Source organism: Tasmannia lanceolata, unplaced genomic scaffold, assembly GCF_043159265.1.
Source record: "Tasmannia lanceolata isolate RefF3 unplaced genomic scaffold, GAP_Taslan_0.1 ptg000006l, whole genome shotgun sequence".
Lineage (NCBI taxonomy): Eukaryota > Viridiplantae > Streptophyta > Magnoliopsida > Canellales > Winteraceae > Tasmannia > Tasmannia lanceolata.
The window spans coordinates 22,912,501-22,932,791 of record NW_027518683.1 but is presented as its reverse complement, the minus strand read 5'-3'; the positions used below and the strand labels follow the sequence as shown (position 1 = coordinate 22,932,791).

The window sequence follows — 20,291 nt, the reverse complement described above, 5'->3', positions numbered from 1 at the left end:
TGATATTGAAGTGGATCGATTGTTAGAAATGTTGATCGGTTGGGCTAAAATGTATATTAAAGTTTCATTCATCGTTCATCTAAAGCCCCCACTTGTATCTCTAAAGCCATGTGGGATGATGGGTACATACCACCTACTTACCGTATAGTGCTCTGCCAATAAGAGTGGTGTTTTTCAGTTTTTTTTTTTTTTTTTAGTGAAAATGATGTTTATCTGTATTGTTAATACTCACTGAGCCTTCTTGCATTCACGATTCTTTTCTCCAATTTGATAAGTACCTGTTTTAGCAAGTGAACTCACCGAGTTAAATCACCAACTCTCCCAGTAACCAAGTCATTTAATGACCAGCTCAAATCACCAACTAGGGTTGTACTTACGCCTGTTTGTCGGCATTGAAATGGGAAAAGGGGTACACAGGATCACCTTTTCAGATTTAAATGTGCTACCAAACAGTTGATAATATGTGATCCAGGAATTCCCGTTATACTGACTCTGCAATTCTCAAACCAAACAGCCCCATAAAAAAAATATGACAGAATTTGTGGGGCGGGGTGTTGTATGTAGCACACAAAATGACATTTTAAAGACAATGTCTCTTATCTGTTAGGCCACGAAAGAAAGTACAACAATAAAATCTAGGACTAAATTGAACTAACCTGTAAATACAAGTACACATCTGTCAAGCAGCAACAACTGGCCCTTTAGGTCTGACCTTTTGGTGGTGGTCTTAGAACACTCCAATCCAGCTTTTCACGCTTCTTATTATTACGAGAAGCTTTCCTGTTATCTGGTGAAGATTGATCTATCCCACTTACATTTCTTTGTGGTTTTGATGATGATTGGGTTTCAGGGTCTATTTCTGGCTGCTTCCTCTTAAGGTCTACAGGGGAATCATTGTCTGATCTAGAGATGTTTGATTCCTCTGGTCTCATCTGTGAAAATCCTTTTTCTCTGCAGTATAGCAAACAGATATATCAGGAGATACCTTTGTAAAACTAATAAACTGGAAGCAAATAAAAAAAGAAACAATAATGAACTTAAATACAGAAAATATTGAACACTCTATTGTTGTCCATAGTTATAAAGTTAAGAACATCACACTTACAAAAAAGCTGTTTGAATAGAATAGCAACAACCGCAATTCATGCTCTACATACATTTTTTTTTGAAAGATGACAGTTTTATTTATATCTGTAACTGAATTACAAAACTATACTGCAGAAACCCAAAAGTAATCATAAATGCTCTACATATATAGAACTAGAAAGCTTTGACAAGTAAAATTTTGCATCCAAAAACATAAATATCTACTAATTATGGTGCTCAAGAACTACACTGTATTATAATGGAATAAGCTAATGAATTACAACACTAAGAGGTTAAGCTTCAAGATACATGAGAAGTAGCAAGTTGGCAGGCACCTGTACGGAGAACAAAATGTCCCCAGAACAAATGTCTATAGTACTAGATTTTTGTTTATATGGGTTAGAAGTATGAGCTGGCATATGGTACACCTGCACATGAGGGGAAATGTACAAATAGCTGCCACTTGTTTGATTATGCAAGTCTTTCATTTGATGAGCATCGTCATGGATGCGCCATGGCCAAGAATCCCGCACATCAAATGATGGTAGCCTCTATGTACACTTTAAATGTACAATCAGAAAATAAAGACATTAAACAGGAAAGAGTCTGGAAAATTAGAGAGACGAGAAAGATATTTGGGGCATAGTGGGGGCCCAGCAGACATTGGCCCACCTATACATTGGGCACTAATGTATCTGGAAATATGTGCACTCTTTACCATATAATAGCACTGATACTCTACTTATATGCACAAATAATTTTTTGTCTATTTTGTAAGTAATTCAAAAAATGGAGGTTAATCATAATATGTTTTCCCATCTTGGCAGTCACCATCACAAGAGAAATTGTAACGGATGTAGGAAAGATATCCAACTTTACAATCAGAACCTTTTAAAATGACAAACTACAGACTCTTGATCATCTATAACATCATTAATAATAAGGTTTAACATAAATGGGACCAAAGAAAGTAGAAAAGAAAATTAGACAATGGAAAGTGCCATAATGACCAATTTTAAGGTGTCCTCATACATTTTCATATGATTAGGAAATCCAGTTGCATTTAAATAGTTTCTGAAAACAAAGATCAGCATATTGTCTGTAACTTGCTTTCATTTAGCTCTCAGATATAAACATTAATCCCCTGAAGAAGAGTCTGACAGGGTTCAACCCTCCATAGGACTTCACATATTATGAAAGATATTAAAGACATGGGCAGAAAATTTGAATGACATAGTGCTAGCCAACTCACCTGTTAGAAATCTTCCTTTCATTTGGATCGCCAGAAATTGTGTTGGGCACTTCCTCTTGATCAAGGTTCTCTGGTTCTTCATTCAGTTTCTACCAATACAAGTCTGACGTGAGGGGAAGCCAAAAGAAAAGTGGTCGAATCGGCATTGCAAATTATATGTCACTCAGTCTTCATACTCACATCTATAGTAGGATTGAAATTTTGAAATGACATCCGACCTTTTATTGCTGGATGAGGGCTCCCTTCCATAATTACTACACTGCAGGGAGTGGTCATGACAGTAAAAGTCGATCAGTGGTTCAACTCTTCTCTCAAAATAAGCAAAAAGGAATAATATGCACCATATTATTTACAACTAACACCAGCATAACCTCCATTATCTTTAAATGAACAAAATTCTAAACAGGGTATGAAAGAGCAGTTCAAAATTCAGAGAGCGAACCAAAGTAACAAAATTCGAAAATTTTTATGTATAGGAATATGAAGAGATCTAAAAAAGATACATACACATTTACTCGGTACCTCAACTTTCATGGACCATTGTTAGGCAAACTTTCAGAAGCTCATTCCATTTTGTCACTATTTGCTAAATGGGGTTCTGTTGAACTTTCAGAAGCTCATTCTATTTTGTCACTATTTGCTAAATGGCTTATGTTGCCATAAGGGCTCAAAGTTTAGAAAGGTAGGGACGAACAAAAAGAGGCAGAATGGAGAGCAATCCTCACCTCATCCAATACATACACCTAGCAGCATTCATTATAAAATAGTCAGAATATAATGCTAAGATTAAAACTTCTTCAGTTTTCGTTTTATCTTCTGTTGGAAAGGGACTTGTGGAAGGGATCCGAAGGGAGAGGGACTTAGGGAGCCAAACAATGATACTGAGGCGTAGTGGTGAAGAAGTTACTGTTTCAGGATACAACTTTAAGTACTATATATATTATATTTTTGTGTATGTATATGTGACATCTATATCCCCCTATCCCTCGCTCACTGTTATAGTCCTGCTGTTCCACAAACTGTTTTCTCCCGTGTTTCAAAACTCGTTTTCTCGCCTCGGAACTCAGCCGAGCCAACGCGGAAATGTGGTGGCCCCATTTTGAGTCCAAGATGATCAAGGCTTGCCCATGTTTTGGCCCAAGTTGACACAAAGAAGAAGGTAAACAAAAAAAAGATCAAGAAGAAAAACTTACGGAACTCTAGCGCCACCAACAATCCAGATGACCATTCCTACAGAGTCCAGCAAGGCTCCAAGTGAGTCCAGATGAGAGATGAGCATATCCGAGTAATACGATTTTCCTTGGGATTTATCTCCGTGTTAATAATCACGGCGAGCTCTGGTTGCATCACACCCATGGATGTGATGCCGACGTCACTCTTCACCATCCCGTAAGCAGCTCCCATGCCTGGAACGACATCATCAGAACCCTAAGCCTAACCTTGTAAATAAAGAGAGAAAACCCTAACAGAGGTAAAGATCTAGAAGACAAGGAATTTATAGGAGAAAACGAGAGTTGCGGCTGCACAGAGGAAGCTAAACAAGGGAGCAGTCTCATTATCATTGAAAGAAGACATTTTTGCAAGAACCCTAATTTCAGTTGCTTCTGCTTGTGCTTTGGCTGCCTTTTTCTCGATTAGGGAATTAGAAGTGAAGATTTAAATCGGGGAAGGGGGGAAGCCCTAGCTAGAAGATTGAAGGGAGTTATGGAAGTCAATGGTAGACAAATCTTGGATGGGATCTTAATCGCTAATGAGGTGATTGACACTGGAAGAAGAGATGGGGAAATAGTATTTCGCAATAACCTTAATTGCAATTGCTTCTGCTTCTGCTTCTGCTTCGGCTGCCTTTTTCTCGATTGGGGAATTAGAAGTGAAGATTTAGATCGGGGACGAAGGAAAGCCCTAGCTAGAAGACTAAAGGGAGTAATGGAGAGTATTATATCCTATAGTTTCAAGGGCCGTTTGTCAATGGTAGACAAATCTTGGATGGGATCTTAATCGTTAATGAGGTGATTGACACTGGGAGAAGAGATGGGGGAATAGTATGTAAGATAGATTTGGAGAAGGCGTACGACCCTGTCGATTGGTCCTCCGGGGAGTACATGCAAGAACAAATGGGATTCGTGAAAAAATGGAGGTACTAGAAAAAATCTTGCATCTCCTCTTCATCCTTTTCAGTTCTAGTAAATGGTTCTCTGGCAGGTTTTTTTGGCAGCTCTAGAGGGCTAAGGAAAGGTGACCCACTCATAGCAAAGCCAGAAGGAGAAGGGCTACATCAACAGTTTCAAGCTGAGCAAAAACACCCAACCAGTTTCCCATTTGCAAATTGCAGATGGCACCCTCTTATTCAAGGAAAATGAAAAGAGCATGGTGAAAAGCCTAAAATAGGAATTTTGGGGGTTTGAAGTGACGTCAGGATTGAAAATCAATCTCATTCTTGACCAATCAGAGCAGATGAAAGAATATGCAAAGTTGCTCAGTTGTAAGTATGAGGAACTGCCCATCACTCATCTTGGCCTTCCCTTGGGGTATGGTGTCCCAAAAGCTCACCTTTAGGATCCAATGGCGGAAATATTGGAAAGGAAGCTAGCTACTTGGAAAAATAAGTATCTATCATTTGGAGCAAGGATAACCCTAATCAAAGCGGCTTTGGCTAATTTGTTGGCCTATTTTATGCCATTATATAAAATTCCGGCAAAAGTGGTCAAGCAAAAAGAGAAATTACTGAGGGACTTTCTATGGGAAGGGGGTGAATCCAAGAAAAGATTCAAGCATTTGGTGAAATAGAAGAACATAAGTAGATTGAAGATCCATGGAGGTATTGGAGAGGGAAAGATAAGGATGTGCAACATGGCCTTTCTAGGGAAATGGGATGGAGATTTAGGGGCGGCCCAGCACACGAGGCTCCCGCCATTGCGGGGTCTAGGGAGGGCAAGATGTATGCAGCCTTACCCTTGGTTTGCAGAGAGGCTGTTTCCCTGACTCGAACCCGTGACCACCAGGTCACAATGGAGCAACCTTACTGTTGCGCCAAGGGAAATGGGATGGAGATATGGTGAAGAAAAAGTTATCTTTGTGGAATAAAGTCGTTGGGGACAAATATGGGAGGGTGAGAGGATTGGAAGTAGAGACCCAGTGTTAGGTAAAGATTCGGGAGCATGGAAGTCGATCTAGAAGTCTAGATCTTCCTATGAGTCCTTAGTTAGATTCAATATAGGCAAGGGAGAAGGTACTAGATTTTGGGTAGACTTGTGGTCAGGAGAGTCCAGTTTTTCCCATGTAATCTCGAACATATTCCATCTAGCGACCTGCAGGGAGGCTAAAGTCAATGACCGTTTAGTGATACAGTGAGATAGGGGTGAGTTCTGGGATATTAGGTTTAGGGGTAAACTTAACGATAGCGAGTTCTCTAGTTTGTCGGTCCTCGCTCCTAGGTCTGTATTCTTCTTACTGTCTCCAGTCATCCCCTAATTGTAGAGTCTCAGTCTTGGATCCACAAGGTGCTTTCTCAATTAAACATTTTATACTTTGAATTCTTTGAACAGGGAACATCAAGCTATGCAAAAATTTGGAAGTCGTCAGCCCTGCCAAGGAGGCAGCTAACAACTTTCTCTTGGATTTTGGTAAGCGGAAAAATCAATACGTGAGACCGCCTAAAAAAAGAAGACACCTCTAGCAAGAGCGCCCTACGGAGGAGGAATGAAAAGTCACTGAATCATCTGATGATACAATGCTCCTATTCTTACCAGCTCTGGCAGATGATCATCAAGAACTTGGGCCATCAGTGGGTTTTTCAAAGATATATCAAGAGAATACTACTTAAGTATTCCATGGTTAACATCCTCTTCAATCTCTCCACGTAAGGAAGGAGAGATTGAAGATGATGTTAACCACAAAATAAGAGCAGGTTGGTTGAAGCCGAAGCATGCTTCAGGAGTTCTGTGCGATCGTAAAATACCTACCAAGTTGAAGGGAAAGTTTTACAAGACATATGTGAGGCCAGCCATGTTGTACGGCTCAGAATGTCAGCATGTGCATAAGAAGAGAGTAGCGGAGATGCGAATGCTTAGATGGATGTGCGGCCACACAAGGTTAGATCGAATTAAAAAGGAAGACACCCGTAAAAAGGTGGGGGTGGCACCAATTGAGGATAAGATGAGAGAGCACCACTTAAGATGGTTTGGGCATATCTAGGATAGGCCTTTGGATGCTCCAGTGAGAAGAAGTGACTCGTGCCAAGTTGATGGAGTAAAAAGAAGTAGGGGCAGACCGAAAACAACTTGGGTAGAAACAATGAGGAAAGACTTGAGGGCTAGGAATATTACATAGAACGTGACCTTGGATAGGATAAAATGGAAGAAAATGATCCATGTAGACGAACTGATGGAGATCAACGCCCATTGCACTTTTATTCTAGGCGAGGTCGCACTCATGGGCCCACATAGGGACTTTTTATTTATGTTATGGTTATTTTATTATTTTTGGGATTACTTGATGGTATTAGGGTTATTTTAGTCTTTATAACTTTTGGCGTAGTTTAGTCTTTTAGGGATTCTTAATTTAGTAAGTTTCTTTATTTTAGGGCTCTTAATTGCCTATTTATAGGCTAAGCTACAGCTTATTTCTTAACTTTGAATGATTATTGATATTGATTGAGTGAGATTTCTTTCTTTGCTTGAATTCTTCTCCTCCTCTTCCCTATATTATGCTCTTCTACTTATAATCTCATCTTCTTCTTCCAATTCCGATTCAAATTCTTCTTTCTTCTTCGTCTTCCTATTCTCTTCTACTTCTCTTCTTCTTCTTTCTTTCTTCTTCTTCTTCTTATTTTCTTCCCCAGCCTACATGAAATTTGGTATCAGATCGTAAGATCCAAGCAATCAATTCAAGGTAAGATCATCCATCCACTATAATCTAACCCTAAATTGTAGCCGTACAAACCCCACCAAATCAGCCTAAATCAGCCCTACCAAAACCACCTTGCTGCCCACTACAAACCCAACCTAGTTTCTCCGAAACCTCGTCTAAAATAAACGTGCAATGGGCGTTGATCTTCATCATTCACGACGGTTATCTATTTCAAGGATCTAGGCTGTGCATTCCCCGAACTTCACTTCGAGATTTCTTAGTTTGGAAATTGCATGATGGATGCCTAGCTGGACACTTTGGTAGAGACAAAACAATCGCGTTAGTCGAGGATCGATTTTATTGGCCATCTTTAAAGAAAGACGTAGCAAGAATTGTTTCTCAGTGTCGTACTTGCCAATTGGGAAAGATTAAGAAGCAAAACACTGGATTATACACGCCTTTGCCTATTCCCCATTTGTCATGGCAAGATGCCAGCATGGACTTTGTCCTTGGATTGCCTAGGACAACTAGAGGACAAGACTCCATCCAGGTTGTGGTAGATCGTTTCTCATGGATGGCTCACTTTATTCCATGTAGAAAGACAGCTGATGTCATACATGTTGCTCAGTTGTTCTTTAAAGAGGTCGTCAAACTTCATAGGCTTCCTATCTCGATTGTGTCTAGCAGAGATGTCAAATTCGTTAGCTATTTTTGGAGGACACTGTGGAAACTCTTCAGAACCTAATTGAGGTTTTCATCAACATTTCATCCACAGACTGATGGTCAGACTGCGGTCGTTAATTGTAGTTTGGGTGATTTGTTGAGATGGTTGGTAGGAGACCATCCAGGTACATGGGATCTTTTGTTACCGATCGCCGAGTTCGCGTACAATAGTTCCATTAATAGGACTACTAGAAAGAGCCCCTTTGAGAGTGTTCATGGCGTCAACCCTCGCCAGGTCGTTGATCTTATGCCATTACCCCCTGATGCTCGTCTCTCTCAATCAACCGATTCTTTTGCCCAGCACATCCGTGACCTCCATCCTGATATACGTCGTAGGATTGCTACGAGTAATGTTGACTACAAACTAGCCGTTGATGTTGGGAACCTTGAATTTAATGAAGGCGACTATGTTATGGTCTGTATTCGTCCTAAGCATTACCCGGCCATTCTTTCAAAAAGTTGCATGCTCGAGCCATTGAACCTTTTCGTATTCTTCGCAAATACGGCCCTAATGCATATTTAATAGACTTACCTGCTGATATGAATATCAGTCACGTATTCAATATTGAAGATCTTATCACATATCAAGGTACGTTCGAGCCTCATACTATGCCGATAGATGTTTCTACAGGTCGGACTGCCAGCTCTTCTGTTCCAGCCCCAGTACCAGTGGTTCCACCAGTTCCACCACTTCCTGCCGACCAGATTGATATTATACTTGCCGATGAGATCGTTTCATCACGCCATGGTGGTTTTCAGCACTATCTTATTAAGTGGTGTCGTCAGCCAAATTCCGACACTACTTGGCTTACTAAGGAGGAGTTTCGCCGTTAGGACCTTAACATTTTGGAGCAGATTCTGACTCTTCACTCTCCGGAGGAGAGTTCTTTTCAGCAGTGGGGAAATGATGGAGATCAACGCCCATTGCGCATTTATTCTAGACGAGGTTGCACTCATAGGCCCACATAGGGATCTTTTTATTTATGTTATGGTTATTTTATAGTTCTTATGGATATTTTTGGGATTACTTGATGTTATTAGGGTTATGTTAGTCTTTATTACTTTTATGGTAGTTTAGTCTTTTAGAGATTCTTAATTTAGTAAGTTTCTTTATTTTAGGGCTCTTAATTGCATATTTATAGGCTAAGCTACAGCTTATTCCTTAACTTTGAATAATTATTGATATTTATTGAGTGAGATTTCTTCCTTTGCTTGAATTCTTCTTCTCCTCTTCCCTAAATTCTGCTCTTCTACTTCTAATCTCTTCTTCTTCCAATTCTTCTTTCTTCTTCTTCTTATTCTCTTCTACTTCTCTTCTTTCTTCTTTCTTCTTTCTTCTTTCTTCTTCTTCTTCTTATTTTCTTCCCCAGCCTACATCACTAATCCAACTAGTGTCAGGAGTAGACTTAGTCAACTTGAGCCGGATAGATCCTTTCACCTTCTTCATGAAAATTTTCTAAAGGATTCATTAGCCGACCCCAACTAGTTTGGGACAAAGGCTTAGTCGAGTTGAGTAGAGTATCAAGAGAATACTACAAAGCTGGAGTGAGGCCCGTTTGGAATATAGGAATAGCAGTTATGGCGCTTAGTCCCAAAATCATCTAAGATATCAAAATTGATCTTATTTTATGGGCAAGAAAAGGTAAGGAAGGAACATGTTAAATCGTGGGAGATATTCTCAGAGAATGACAGACGGTAGTGACAAAAAAAGAGCAAAATTTAAAATTACCCCCAAATAGTCAACTCCTCTGGTAGGTTGGTGCCAACTCAACTTTGATGGTAGCTCTAAAGGAAATCCCACTAGTGGTAGCATAGGCATTGGAGAAATTATTAGAAACTCATATGGAAGACGAACGATGTCGTACTCGGGTTGATGGGGACCATCCTAAGGTCCAAATTTTTATTTTTAGTCATTTTTTAAGTGCCTTAAAGTAGGGGGTACCAGAGTCTTTCCCCATTACTATCACTTGGTTTCTTTGAGTTGTAAGTGTTTTAAATAGGTCCCACACATGTATTGCGGAAATTTTAAGTGGAGAGAGAGTTTTTAAGTCATTAAGGGTATTTTCGTCCAAAAGTGTTTGGCTTTTGTTTTAGGGTTTTAGAAGTTTCTAGTTCTCTTCTTTTTCTTATATATATTAGAAGCCTCGTGGCACTTTTCTTTTTAGACATGTTGAATGAATGGTGATTCAACACAGGTTTTGAAAGCTTCATCTCTTTTGTGGATGTGATGTCTACTTCTACTCCTTGCAAAGGTGCAATGTAGTGATTTTCCTTAAGGCATGATGCCTAGGATTCCTTTGGTGTGATGCCTCAGGATTGCTTGCGTCATTCTTGCATAATCTTCTTCTTTGATGAGATGCCTAAGAAACACACGGTGTGAAGCCTTAAGATAAGTAGATTACCTCTTATTACTTGTCATTTATTGATTGTACTAATTTTCTCTCATCTCTTTTCGGTTTTTTCCCACAAACCACCTTTCGGGCACCTAAAACCTCCATTGATCTCACCAGACAACTCTCTTGCATTATTTTCCACCTACCTTCTACCCAAAACCCATAAAGGGCGGCCCAGTGCACGAGGCTCCCGCCATTGCAGGGTCTAGGAAGGGCTAGATGTACGCAGCCCTAGCCCTGCTTTGCAGAGAGGCTATTTCCGTGCCGAAACCCTTAAAATATTTTTCCAACCTTAGAAATATCATTCAAATCCGTGCAAGCCAGGTCGGGTTCGGTTGGGTTGGGTTGAGGCCAACCCGAACCCACCTTGAGAGACCATTTCCCCAACCGTAACCCAACCCGAGTCAGGAGAAGCAGCAGAAAAGGAGAATAAAGGAAGGAACCTAGGAGAAGGCATGGGTGAGGGGACGAATCCACAGAAAGGCAGAACGACTCTTTCCTTTGAGAAAAATTAGGGTCTTCTTTCACCCGGCTTCCTTATCTTCTTTCCCCAACATAAAGCCCAAACCCACAACCAGCCCTAGAACTAGAGCCAATCTTCTTTTTTTTACTTCATTTCATCTTCCTCCTCGTTTTGGCCTTTTCACAAATAGAAGGCAGGAGAGAAATGGGCCCACGAGTTTCTTCTTCTCTGATGCTACAAAAAAAAAAGCAATAAAAGGAGGGACAAAAATGAGCCCATGAGTTTCATGTTTGGCTTATGATAATACAAAAACATAGCAGTACCAGGACATGCGAAGAAGGCCTTACACTATCTCCGACTGATTTGGAGCTACATTTTCACCATTATCCAATCCTGCTTGCCTTCTCACAGAGAAACCAAAAGGTTTTATTTTTCAGGAGAGAAAAGTAGAAAAGAAAAAAAATGAGCGGTTTTCTAGTTTTGCAAATTTTTAAGCCTGGTGTGTAGGAGGACAGCCGGGGCAAAAAAAAAATTTCGATTACAAAAAACATTAAAGGTAAAAAAGGATAGGGTTTTTCAGTTTTGCACATGACTCATGCCATTAAAAGCGGGAAGTTTCATCTTTTTTCCTTCTCTGTGTTTCCAAATAGCGCTAAACATGTTAAAACAAATAAAAATTTAAAATTTGGTCCGGTTGTGACTCGGGTCAGATTGCCCAAGGCCTAACCCTAACCCAACCCGAATTTTCGTCGGGTTAGATTTTCCCAACCTGAACCCGAACCTGATGAACGTTCAACCTGACCCGCTGAAAAATCGAGTTGAACACGACCCGAGTTGCACCCCTACTATCCCATGTCTCTCTCGTTTTGCCCAAAAACTCATTTTCCACCTTCCTAGCATCCTTTGATAGCTTTCTGGCATATGTCTGCACCACTCCAAACCTATCTTAAACCTCGTAGAAATAGTTCCCTAATCTAATTACCTATTTTAGAACCCAAAACCTTAATTTTTAAGCATCTATAGGTCCATCCCAAATCAAATTTAGTATCATAGTGAAGTATACATCCCTTTGATCGTCCTGCATCATATTTGGTATCAGAGCCCAAGTTGGAAACATGTCTTCTAGATGCATCGAATAGCTAAGTTATAGGAAAGCTTAAACGTCAAATTTTGGGGACTGTTGTCCCACCTGGATCGCGTGAATCGTACTCACCAAGATTTTTATGCACCTCTTCTGAGCTAGCCATGGAGACACCACAGGTTGCACAGAGTCAAGAGTTCATGATGGTACATCCTATGGAGAGCACGAAATTAGAGGGATTGGGCCCGAGCCACTATTGTGAAACAAAACTTGTTTGGACGATACTTAGCTCGGAAGTGTTACATTGGTATTCAAAAGGCGGTTGTCATCCTTCAAAGATGGTTTCGACAGAAGTTAGTTCGTTGACATTATATAAAAATCAAGAGAGCAACAGCTATCATACAACATGCTTGGAAGAGGAAAATCGTTCGACATAGTCAACATAAGCTTCAGATCACACCAACAAAGTCATCGATCATAATGTTTGTACCTCTGCCGAATTTTTACTAACTCGAGGATACACGAGTAAAAGTCTACAAACTTAAGGAAGCAGATGACCCAAGTTTCTTTCTGCCGAAGTTGTCACGGTACAAGAAGTGCATCGAATGCGCACCTTCTAATTATATTACTTCGAATCAACGAAATGATTGCACAAAGCTACTTGTGCGTTGGAAGTACTAGTTCGTTGGAAATGACAACGGAATGCGACGCGTGTGAAGATTCTAGTTGAAGAACTCCCAATCGTCATGCCAATCATTATATTCGAATTGGTCGAATCTTTTCAAGCGGGGGAGTATAATGGGACCATCCTAAGGTCCAAATTTTAATTTTTAGTTGTAATTTAAGTCCCTCAAGTTATAGTAGGGAGTACCACAATCTTCTGCCACCAATATCACTTGGTTTCTTTAAGTTATGAGTGTTTTAAATAGGCCTCGTATATGTATTGCGGGAATTTTAACTGGGGAGAGTGTTAGATTTTTATTTTAGGGGATTAGAACTTTCTAGTTCTATCTTTTTCTTATAGATTGTAAGCCTCGTGGCATTTTTCTTTTTAGACATGTTGAATGAATCATGATTGAACAAATATTTTGAAAGTTTCTTCTCTTTTGTGGATGTAATGTCTACTCCCGCAAAGTTGTGATGCCGTGGTCTTCCCTAACGTGTGATGCCTAGGGTTCCTTTGGTGCGATGCTTCAGGATTGCTTGCGTTGTTCTTGCATGATCTTTTTCATTGGTAAGATGCCAAAGAAACTCATGGTGTGAAGCCTTTAAGTATAGATTACCTCTTATTACTAGTCATTTATTGTTTCTACTAATTTTCTCTCATCTTTTTTTTGGTTTTTTTTTCCCATAAACCACCTTCCCGGGCACCCAAAACCACCATTGATCTCACCCAAAACTCTCTTGCACTATTTTCCACCTACCTTGTACCCAAAACCCCTAAAATATCCATAAAAAAATATTTTCATGACCTTCAAAATATCAAATCCATCCATTTCCCGCGTATCCCGTTTTGCCTCAAAACTCATTTTACACTTTACCAGCATCATTCAGCTTTCGGCATATGTCTGCACCATTCCAATCTAAACGTCGTAGAAATATCTCCCCGATCTAATTACCTATTTTAGAACCCAAAATCTTAATTTTTAGGCATTTTGTTCACCCCTAATACTCCTATAGATCCAACATGGATCAAATTTGGTGTATATGTCCCTTCGATCGTACTGCATCACGAGTCCAGCGAGAGAATGAGACGCAAACAAGTCAGAAGCAAAAGCCTGCTTGAGGGGCCTAAGATGGTTTGCATAAGCTTGGCTCGGACCGCTGATTATAGAAAGAGATCCTACAAGCGCTCTAGCCTGGGCAACTGGCAACTCGATAGGTCTTTGGAAGATTGCTACCTTGTCCAAGTCATTAAACCCTAAGCAACAGAAGAGGAGATCTGCAAATGAAGAAGCGGACAAGTTGGCAAAAGTTGGACCTTATAAAAAGGACGTGGAAGTAATTACTGCAAGAATGGAGGCAGGGCGGAGAAGACATAGCCGTAGCAAATCAGAGGATGACACTGCCAGGTTGTCGGGTTTATGAATATAAAGATAGATTCAGAAAAATTCTAACTATGCTGATTCCTGGTTACTGTCGATGGCTTGGAAACAACAGCAGGTGCCTAGGTGTAGTGAAGTGGTATTTATTCCTGGTTTGAACACTCTTAACATCAGGTTATCCAATCTGGCGACCCTTCTTCTCAGAAATAGGGACTCTGTCTGCTTGGAGGATCCCTGCTGCTGCTCGTAGTCAGAGGTTGTAGAGTTGAAAATTTGTCATCTTTCAAAAAAAAAAAACAAGAGGTTGTAGAATTGAAGATCAGAGGGAACAAATTTTTTTTCAAAGGTTCCCAGGTGTGCGCAATGCGCGAATGTGTATTATAAGGAGTCTCACTCTAGTGGGGCCCAATTTCTTGACCCAAAACTCATTGTATTAGAGCACAAAGGGTCTCACTTTCAAGTGATCTGACCATTTACTTGATAACCCTTGCTTTGGAACTGCCATGTCAAAAAGCACACTAATCACACAATCATAACATCCAATAATGTGAAAGTGAACCGTTGTGTTTTTTACCATCCATGTTCAAGAATTGGATCAATTGGCACGCCTACAATGTGTCACATAAGAACAAGATCACGATCATTCATCTTGTGGGCCCTGCCATGGATGGCCATAACCGTTCAATTGGATTTAGAAGACTGAGAGGAAGACTGAAATGTGAAAGACCGATGATCCACATTCAACAACTGCCCCAGTTGGACTAGCAGGATCATCTAACTCAATTCTCATCCACAATGGGACCCACTAGATTATGGGATCGCAATTCTATATGCGTGCACAAAAAGGTAAGTGCTTCACATGATACACTCACTTGGAATAAGTTGACTAAAAGAAGCTTAGAACATGCTCCATTAAGTTGCAATTTCTTTCTTATACAAGGCTTACCCACTTTTACATAATGGATCCCACCTTAAGATTTAGGTGGATAACAAGTAGGGCCCGTCGTTTCAATGATCAGACTGTACATCAGTGGGTCATACCCCCAAAATCCATCTCATGAGGACCATATGGGGTGCACTTTTCTTTTTCTTTTTTTTGAAAATGTACATATAGGGTTGCACCATATAGAGTGTTAATGCTTGACCACGCAAAATAAAAAATTGGTATACAAGCAAGGACATTTACAAGTAAGAACCACCTTGTACAAAAGAGTTTTTCTATGGTGGACGGCCATACGGAAAAAAATACAGAGGGGCCACATAATTGGACGATCTAAACCCTTCATTTGTTGGCTCCCAACGTAGTTAGGTCCATGGTTTTAAATTTCAGCAGAAATATTTCGATTTCGGCTGCTACCGAAACAAAATCCACTTAGTTTCAGAAAAATACTAAATTGCAAACTTTTTTGTACACATGCAGTATACAACAACAACAAAAAAATCAACAAAAAATGACAGAATATCCATGATCCTCACACTTATAGGAATACCGTAGGAGCACTCCGGTATTTGACTCTAACTAGACTTCACATATCCTATGCAGTAAATCAGGTTTGTTAATATCTTCAGAATTCCATAGAGGAACATTTTCAGGTTGCCAATAGGATTTTAAGGTACATAAAAGGCACCTTAGGTCATGGAATACTGTACAAGACACTAACAGGATAAGATGGTCAGGGCATGTGGCTATTTAGATGTAGATTGGGAAGGAGACCCAGACATGCAAATCAATGTCAGGATGTAATTTTCTTAATGGCTGTCCAATATCTTGGAGCAACAAAAAGCAATTTAGCCATGTTAAATGCAGGTCCAAAGTACAGGTCCATGAAATCCATTACAACTAAGCTTAACTGGTTGTGACACTCCTACCGGAGCTGCGTTGTGTGAGCTCAGGGGCACATGTTCTTTATTGTGATAATCAGAGTGCCATCAAGCCATCTTAGAATCGAATCTTTCATGCAAGGAAAAAACACAATGAGATAGAGTACCATTTTATGCGTGAAAAGATAAAAGATGGTGAGAGTTGTTTGGTTTCCTACCCCCTTGATTGGTTTTTCTTTAGGCCCCATGTGGGCATGCCTTTGTACTTTTATGATCTTTGCTCTCTTTGTTCCCGGTAAAGACCTCCTCGGTCTTTTTTATTGAAATGAAATTTCTTACCATTCAAAAAAAAAGATGGTGAGAGTTACCGTAGCTATGTTTCTTGATTCTGAAATTAGTCCATAAAAACACCAACATTTGTGTTGAGTGACAGCACTCTTAATCTTAATGAAACATAAAACCGGGTTCAAACTCCACCCTTTCTCCTCTATATTCTCCATCATATAGGTGAGATCATCTCTACGGAATTTTTTAAAATCCCACATATGACAGTATTATGAGTTGTTCTGACTCACCCCTAGTAATGACTCTATTGCTCTACACATTACTAGAGAATAAGTATTCTTAATGTTATCCGCAACATCTGATCCCCTGCTATGTTCCCAAAGGATAGCCTCTTATCTAATAAGGAAAGAACTTGCAACTTTCTATTCTGAAGGGAGAGATTCAACTATATCAGGTCTCATCAAAACAGCCCCCGTAATCTCAATCCATTAAAGGAGAGACGCATCACCCATATGATCTCTATCCTATAAGGATGTATAAATAAATTTAGTGGAATAATTAATATGCATGAAATCAATCAATCAGATGCAATTACTAACACTAGTCATATTCAGAGAGTGAAGGAGTGAGCCAAAATACACACACCTGAATAGTCAAGAGTACACCATTACCACGACCAAACTTGTCTTATTGTAAAGCATTTTTATGATTCAGATTTATTTGGAAATCTAGCTTTCTATTACTTCCATAACAATTGCAGCTTCAAGCAACTAAGGTCAAATACAATTATTCAGGTTGATAGATATACTTATACCAAGACTTCAAGCTTTGACATGGTGAAAAAAGAAAATAACTCTTTTAAGGTTAAAAGACATTTTAATCTTGTGCGCTCGAGAAACTACCAATTGCAAATTGCTGTCACATTATCCATTAGTTGTGAGAAGAATCGAGAAGAAGGCTACCACAAAAGTAGAAGTCGATCTTATAAGGATCTCGAAGTGCAACTTTCGAGTTTTGAATCTTACATAATATACAAACAAACAAAGATAGCAACTAATCTCAAGTGTGTACATGTAGATTTAGAGTGACCCAAGTTGACTCAAATCAACAACAGTGTGACATCATGTTGTTCAGTAACTGATGGTGTCTTAGGAAGTTAGGATCAAGGGTTTAAATTTCAATTTCAGTTTCAGTTTCAGTCGACAGCAAAATGGAAACATTTCGGTTTCGGTACTAAATTTTGGCCGAAATCTGGTAAAATCATGGAAACATTTCGGTACGAAATCACAACTGAAATCCAGTAAAATTCTTCACTGGCTTTTCTTTTCTTTTTTTCTTTTTTAAAAATATCTTTAAGGGAGTCTCGTTGTTTTCCTCTTTTCTGCGAGTAGAGTTGATTTCTGTCAAGATTTCTATCGAAATGTCAAAAATATCGCATTTTTATCTAAAAAGTTACATGTTTCTCCTATTTTGACCAAAACATTAACAAAATCCCGAAATTTCAGGCGAAATCCAGTATTTTTCTGCCATTTCAAAAGATCTAGTATTTTTCCGGATCCAAGTGGATTTTCGTTTCAGTAGCGCGGCCCAAATTTAAAACCATGCTTAGGATTTTTTTCTTAAATGGTAAAACCATGCTTAGGATATGAGCACCAGCAAGGGAAAAAACGCATGTCAGGTGTATGTAAGTGTAGGGCATATTAAAATTGAAGTACAGGGCCTACTTATTGGAATTCCAGATGACATAATGGTTAGGAAAAAAATTGAAAGGAATTTTTTTTTTTGAATGCCAAAGATTATATTAGATAGAAAAAAGGACCGAGACGGTCCATATAATAAAATAGAAGATGAATGCATAAGAAGCCCCATCAGGAGGGCGATAAAGCCACCGGTTATGGCAGAAGAAAATCAAATAGATCCACTCCTTCCTTCTGAATAACCTCTCTGTCTATAGGGGTGCAACTCGGGTCGGGTTGGGTTGGGTTGAGGCCAAACCGACCCAGCCCAAGGAACCCATTTTTCCAACCCAACCCGAGTTCCAACCCGGCGAGGTTCAACCCGACCCAACCCGAGGAACAATTTCCTCGACCCATCCCAATTTCCATATTGAATCGTGTTTAGACCATCTAAATATGTTGGCCCCACTTGTACTTCTGCTACCAGTATTTTTCCCCAGAAAATATGCACAGATGTCATATAATTCATCTAATTAAGACACTAATGGATCCAATATAGAAAGTCAAAAATGAAGGGTCAATGATATAGTGATGCACTAGTTTCTAGTTAAGACACTAATGGATCCAATATAGAAAGTCAGAAATTAGGTGCATAAATGTAGATTGAACACTACCGAGAGTGCAAGTGGCATCCTAAAATTTAAAATTTTAGAAACACTACACTGGTCATTGAGTGTGTGTGTGTGTGTGTGTGTGTAGATATATAATGCACCAAGTACCAACCATTATGAAGCTTACTTGTCCTTTTTGGGAAAGACGGAAAAAGCCGAGTGGTATTTGTGTCTTTGTGACTTCCCCAAAAGTTTTAACTATTAAAGTCTAAAAGTAAAAGACTAAAAGTCTAAAACTGTAAATATTATTAAAATTTGAAAAAAACAAAATAACCTTAGCAGAAAATGGTCGGGTTACAATTTGGGTCGAGTTGCCCGATACCACAACCTAATATTTAGTCGGGTTATAAATTCCCAACCCATAACCCAACCCAACCAGCCCAAAAATCAGGTAGAACCTGTCAGGTTCGAGTTGAACCCGACCCGAGTTGCACCCCTACCTGGCTATCCTATCGGCAACGCAATTGGCTGATCATCTAACATGATGGAAGGATATGTTAGCATCACCGACCCTATCTTGAATTTCATCAAAGAACGGTGTGAATCTCCAAGGGTGAGTGTGGGACCTTTTAGCCATCGAATAACATTGAAGGAAATGCCCTTAACATCTTCAAGGAACTTAATTCCTTGGTGGACCGCAAGCACTTCGGCTTAATTGCCATTTGTAACACCAATGGGGCCACGAATGCCGATATTACTGACCCAAATCCATCCCTTAGAACACCTCCAATTCCTGCCCGGCCCTGGGTTCCCCAAGATAGACCCATCAAAGTTCAACTTTAATAAACCCTGAGAAGAGGGAACTCGTTCTTCAATGATCTTGGGTGCATGGGTAGAATCACGACAAATCCCTGACATCCAAACCATAAATCGTAGGCAGATACAAATATAAAGCAAGAGAGGGATCTCGCCCATGCAATGGTCAAAGCAATAGATTTATTAAATAGGAACTGCTCTTTTTTTAATAGCCCTTGAATACCCGCGCATTTCGGTCTTTCCACAACACCCATATTACTTCTAATAGAGATAGATTCCAAAGAATTTCCCTTTCTTTTTCCACGGGACCGTAGGCCACGCTTCAAGGACTTCTAGGAGCATAGCAGGGGATACCCATGAAATCCAACCTGGATAAGACTCTGCTCCACACATCTCTAGCCACCCTACAATGAATGAGTATATGGTCTGCTTGTTTCCCCAGCCTCCAAACATGACGCGCAATGGTCAACAATCAACATCTCCTGAGCTCGTAAGAAATCAACCGTCTGGATTCAATGGAGGCAAGCTGCCCACCCAAAGATGCAAACTCTAGGTGGAGCTTGGATGCTCCAGACTTTGGCTACTTTGGATGATCCAGGACAAGGTACAAGATGATGGTAGAACGAAAGAATTGAAAGCTAAAAATATCGTATTCAAAGCTAAAAACACTAGTGAAAGTTCAAAGCAAGAAATCCTGACCTATAGGAGGTTCTCCAATAATCGAGAAGATGATACATAAGGAACTCGAAAAGTTTATTAAAGAATTTTCCCTTTCTTTTTCCACGGGACCGTAGGCCACCCTTCAAGACTTCTAGGACCATAGCAGCGAATACCAATGAAATCCCAAACCAGGATAAGACTCTGCTCCACACATCTCTAGCCACACTACAATGAATGAGTATATGGTCAGTTGTTTCCCCAGCCTCCAAACATGGCGCGCAATGGTCAACAATCAACATCTCATAGGATCGCAAGAAATCAACCGTATGGATTCGATGGAGGCAAGCTGCCCACCCAAAGACACAAACTCTAGGTAAAGCTTGGATGCTCCAGACTTTGGCTTCATCCAGGACAAGGTACAAGATGATGGTAGAATGAAAGAATTGAAAGCTAAATATATCGTATTCAAAGCTAAAAACACTTGTGAAAGTTCAAAGCAAGAAATCCTGACCTATAGGAGGTTCTCCAATA

At 39.9% G+C, this 20,291-nt stretch overlaps 1 protein-coding gene across 1 annotated transcript in view; it reads right to left on the bottom strand.

Moving 5' to 3' along the window:
• Window positions 1-367: 367 nt before the first annotated feature.
• The window catches only part of LOC143878513 (scarecrow-like transcription factor 11 (SCL11)), a 23,576-nt gene continuing 3,652 nt past the window's right edge, over window positions 368-20,291 (bottom strand). Inside the window, exons 3-5 of the mRNA XM_077380788.1 lie at window positions 2,519-2,597; window positions 2,339-2,427; window positions 368-951 (exon numbers count right to left, since the gene is read on the bottom strand). Of these exons, the coding sequence (XP_077236903.1) occupies window positions 702-951; window positions 2,339-2,427; window positions 2,519-2,597 (418 nt within the window). The 3' untranslated portion in view covers window positions 368-701. The remainder of the gene's footprint in view (window positions 952-2,338; window positions 2,428-2,518; window positions 2,598-20,291) is intronic.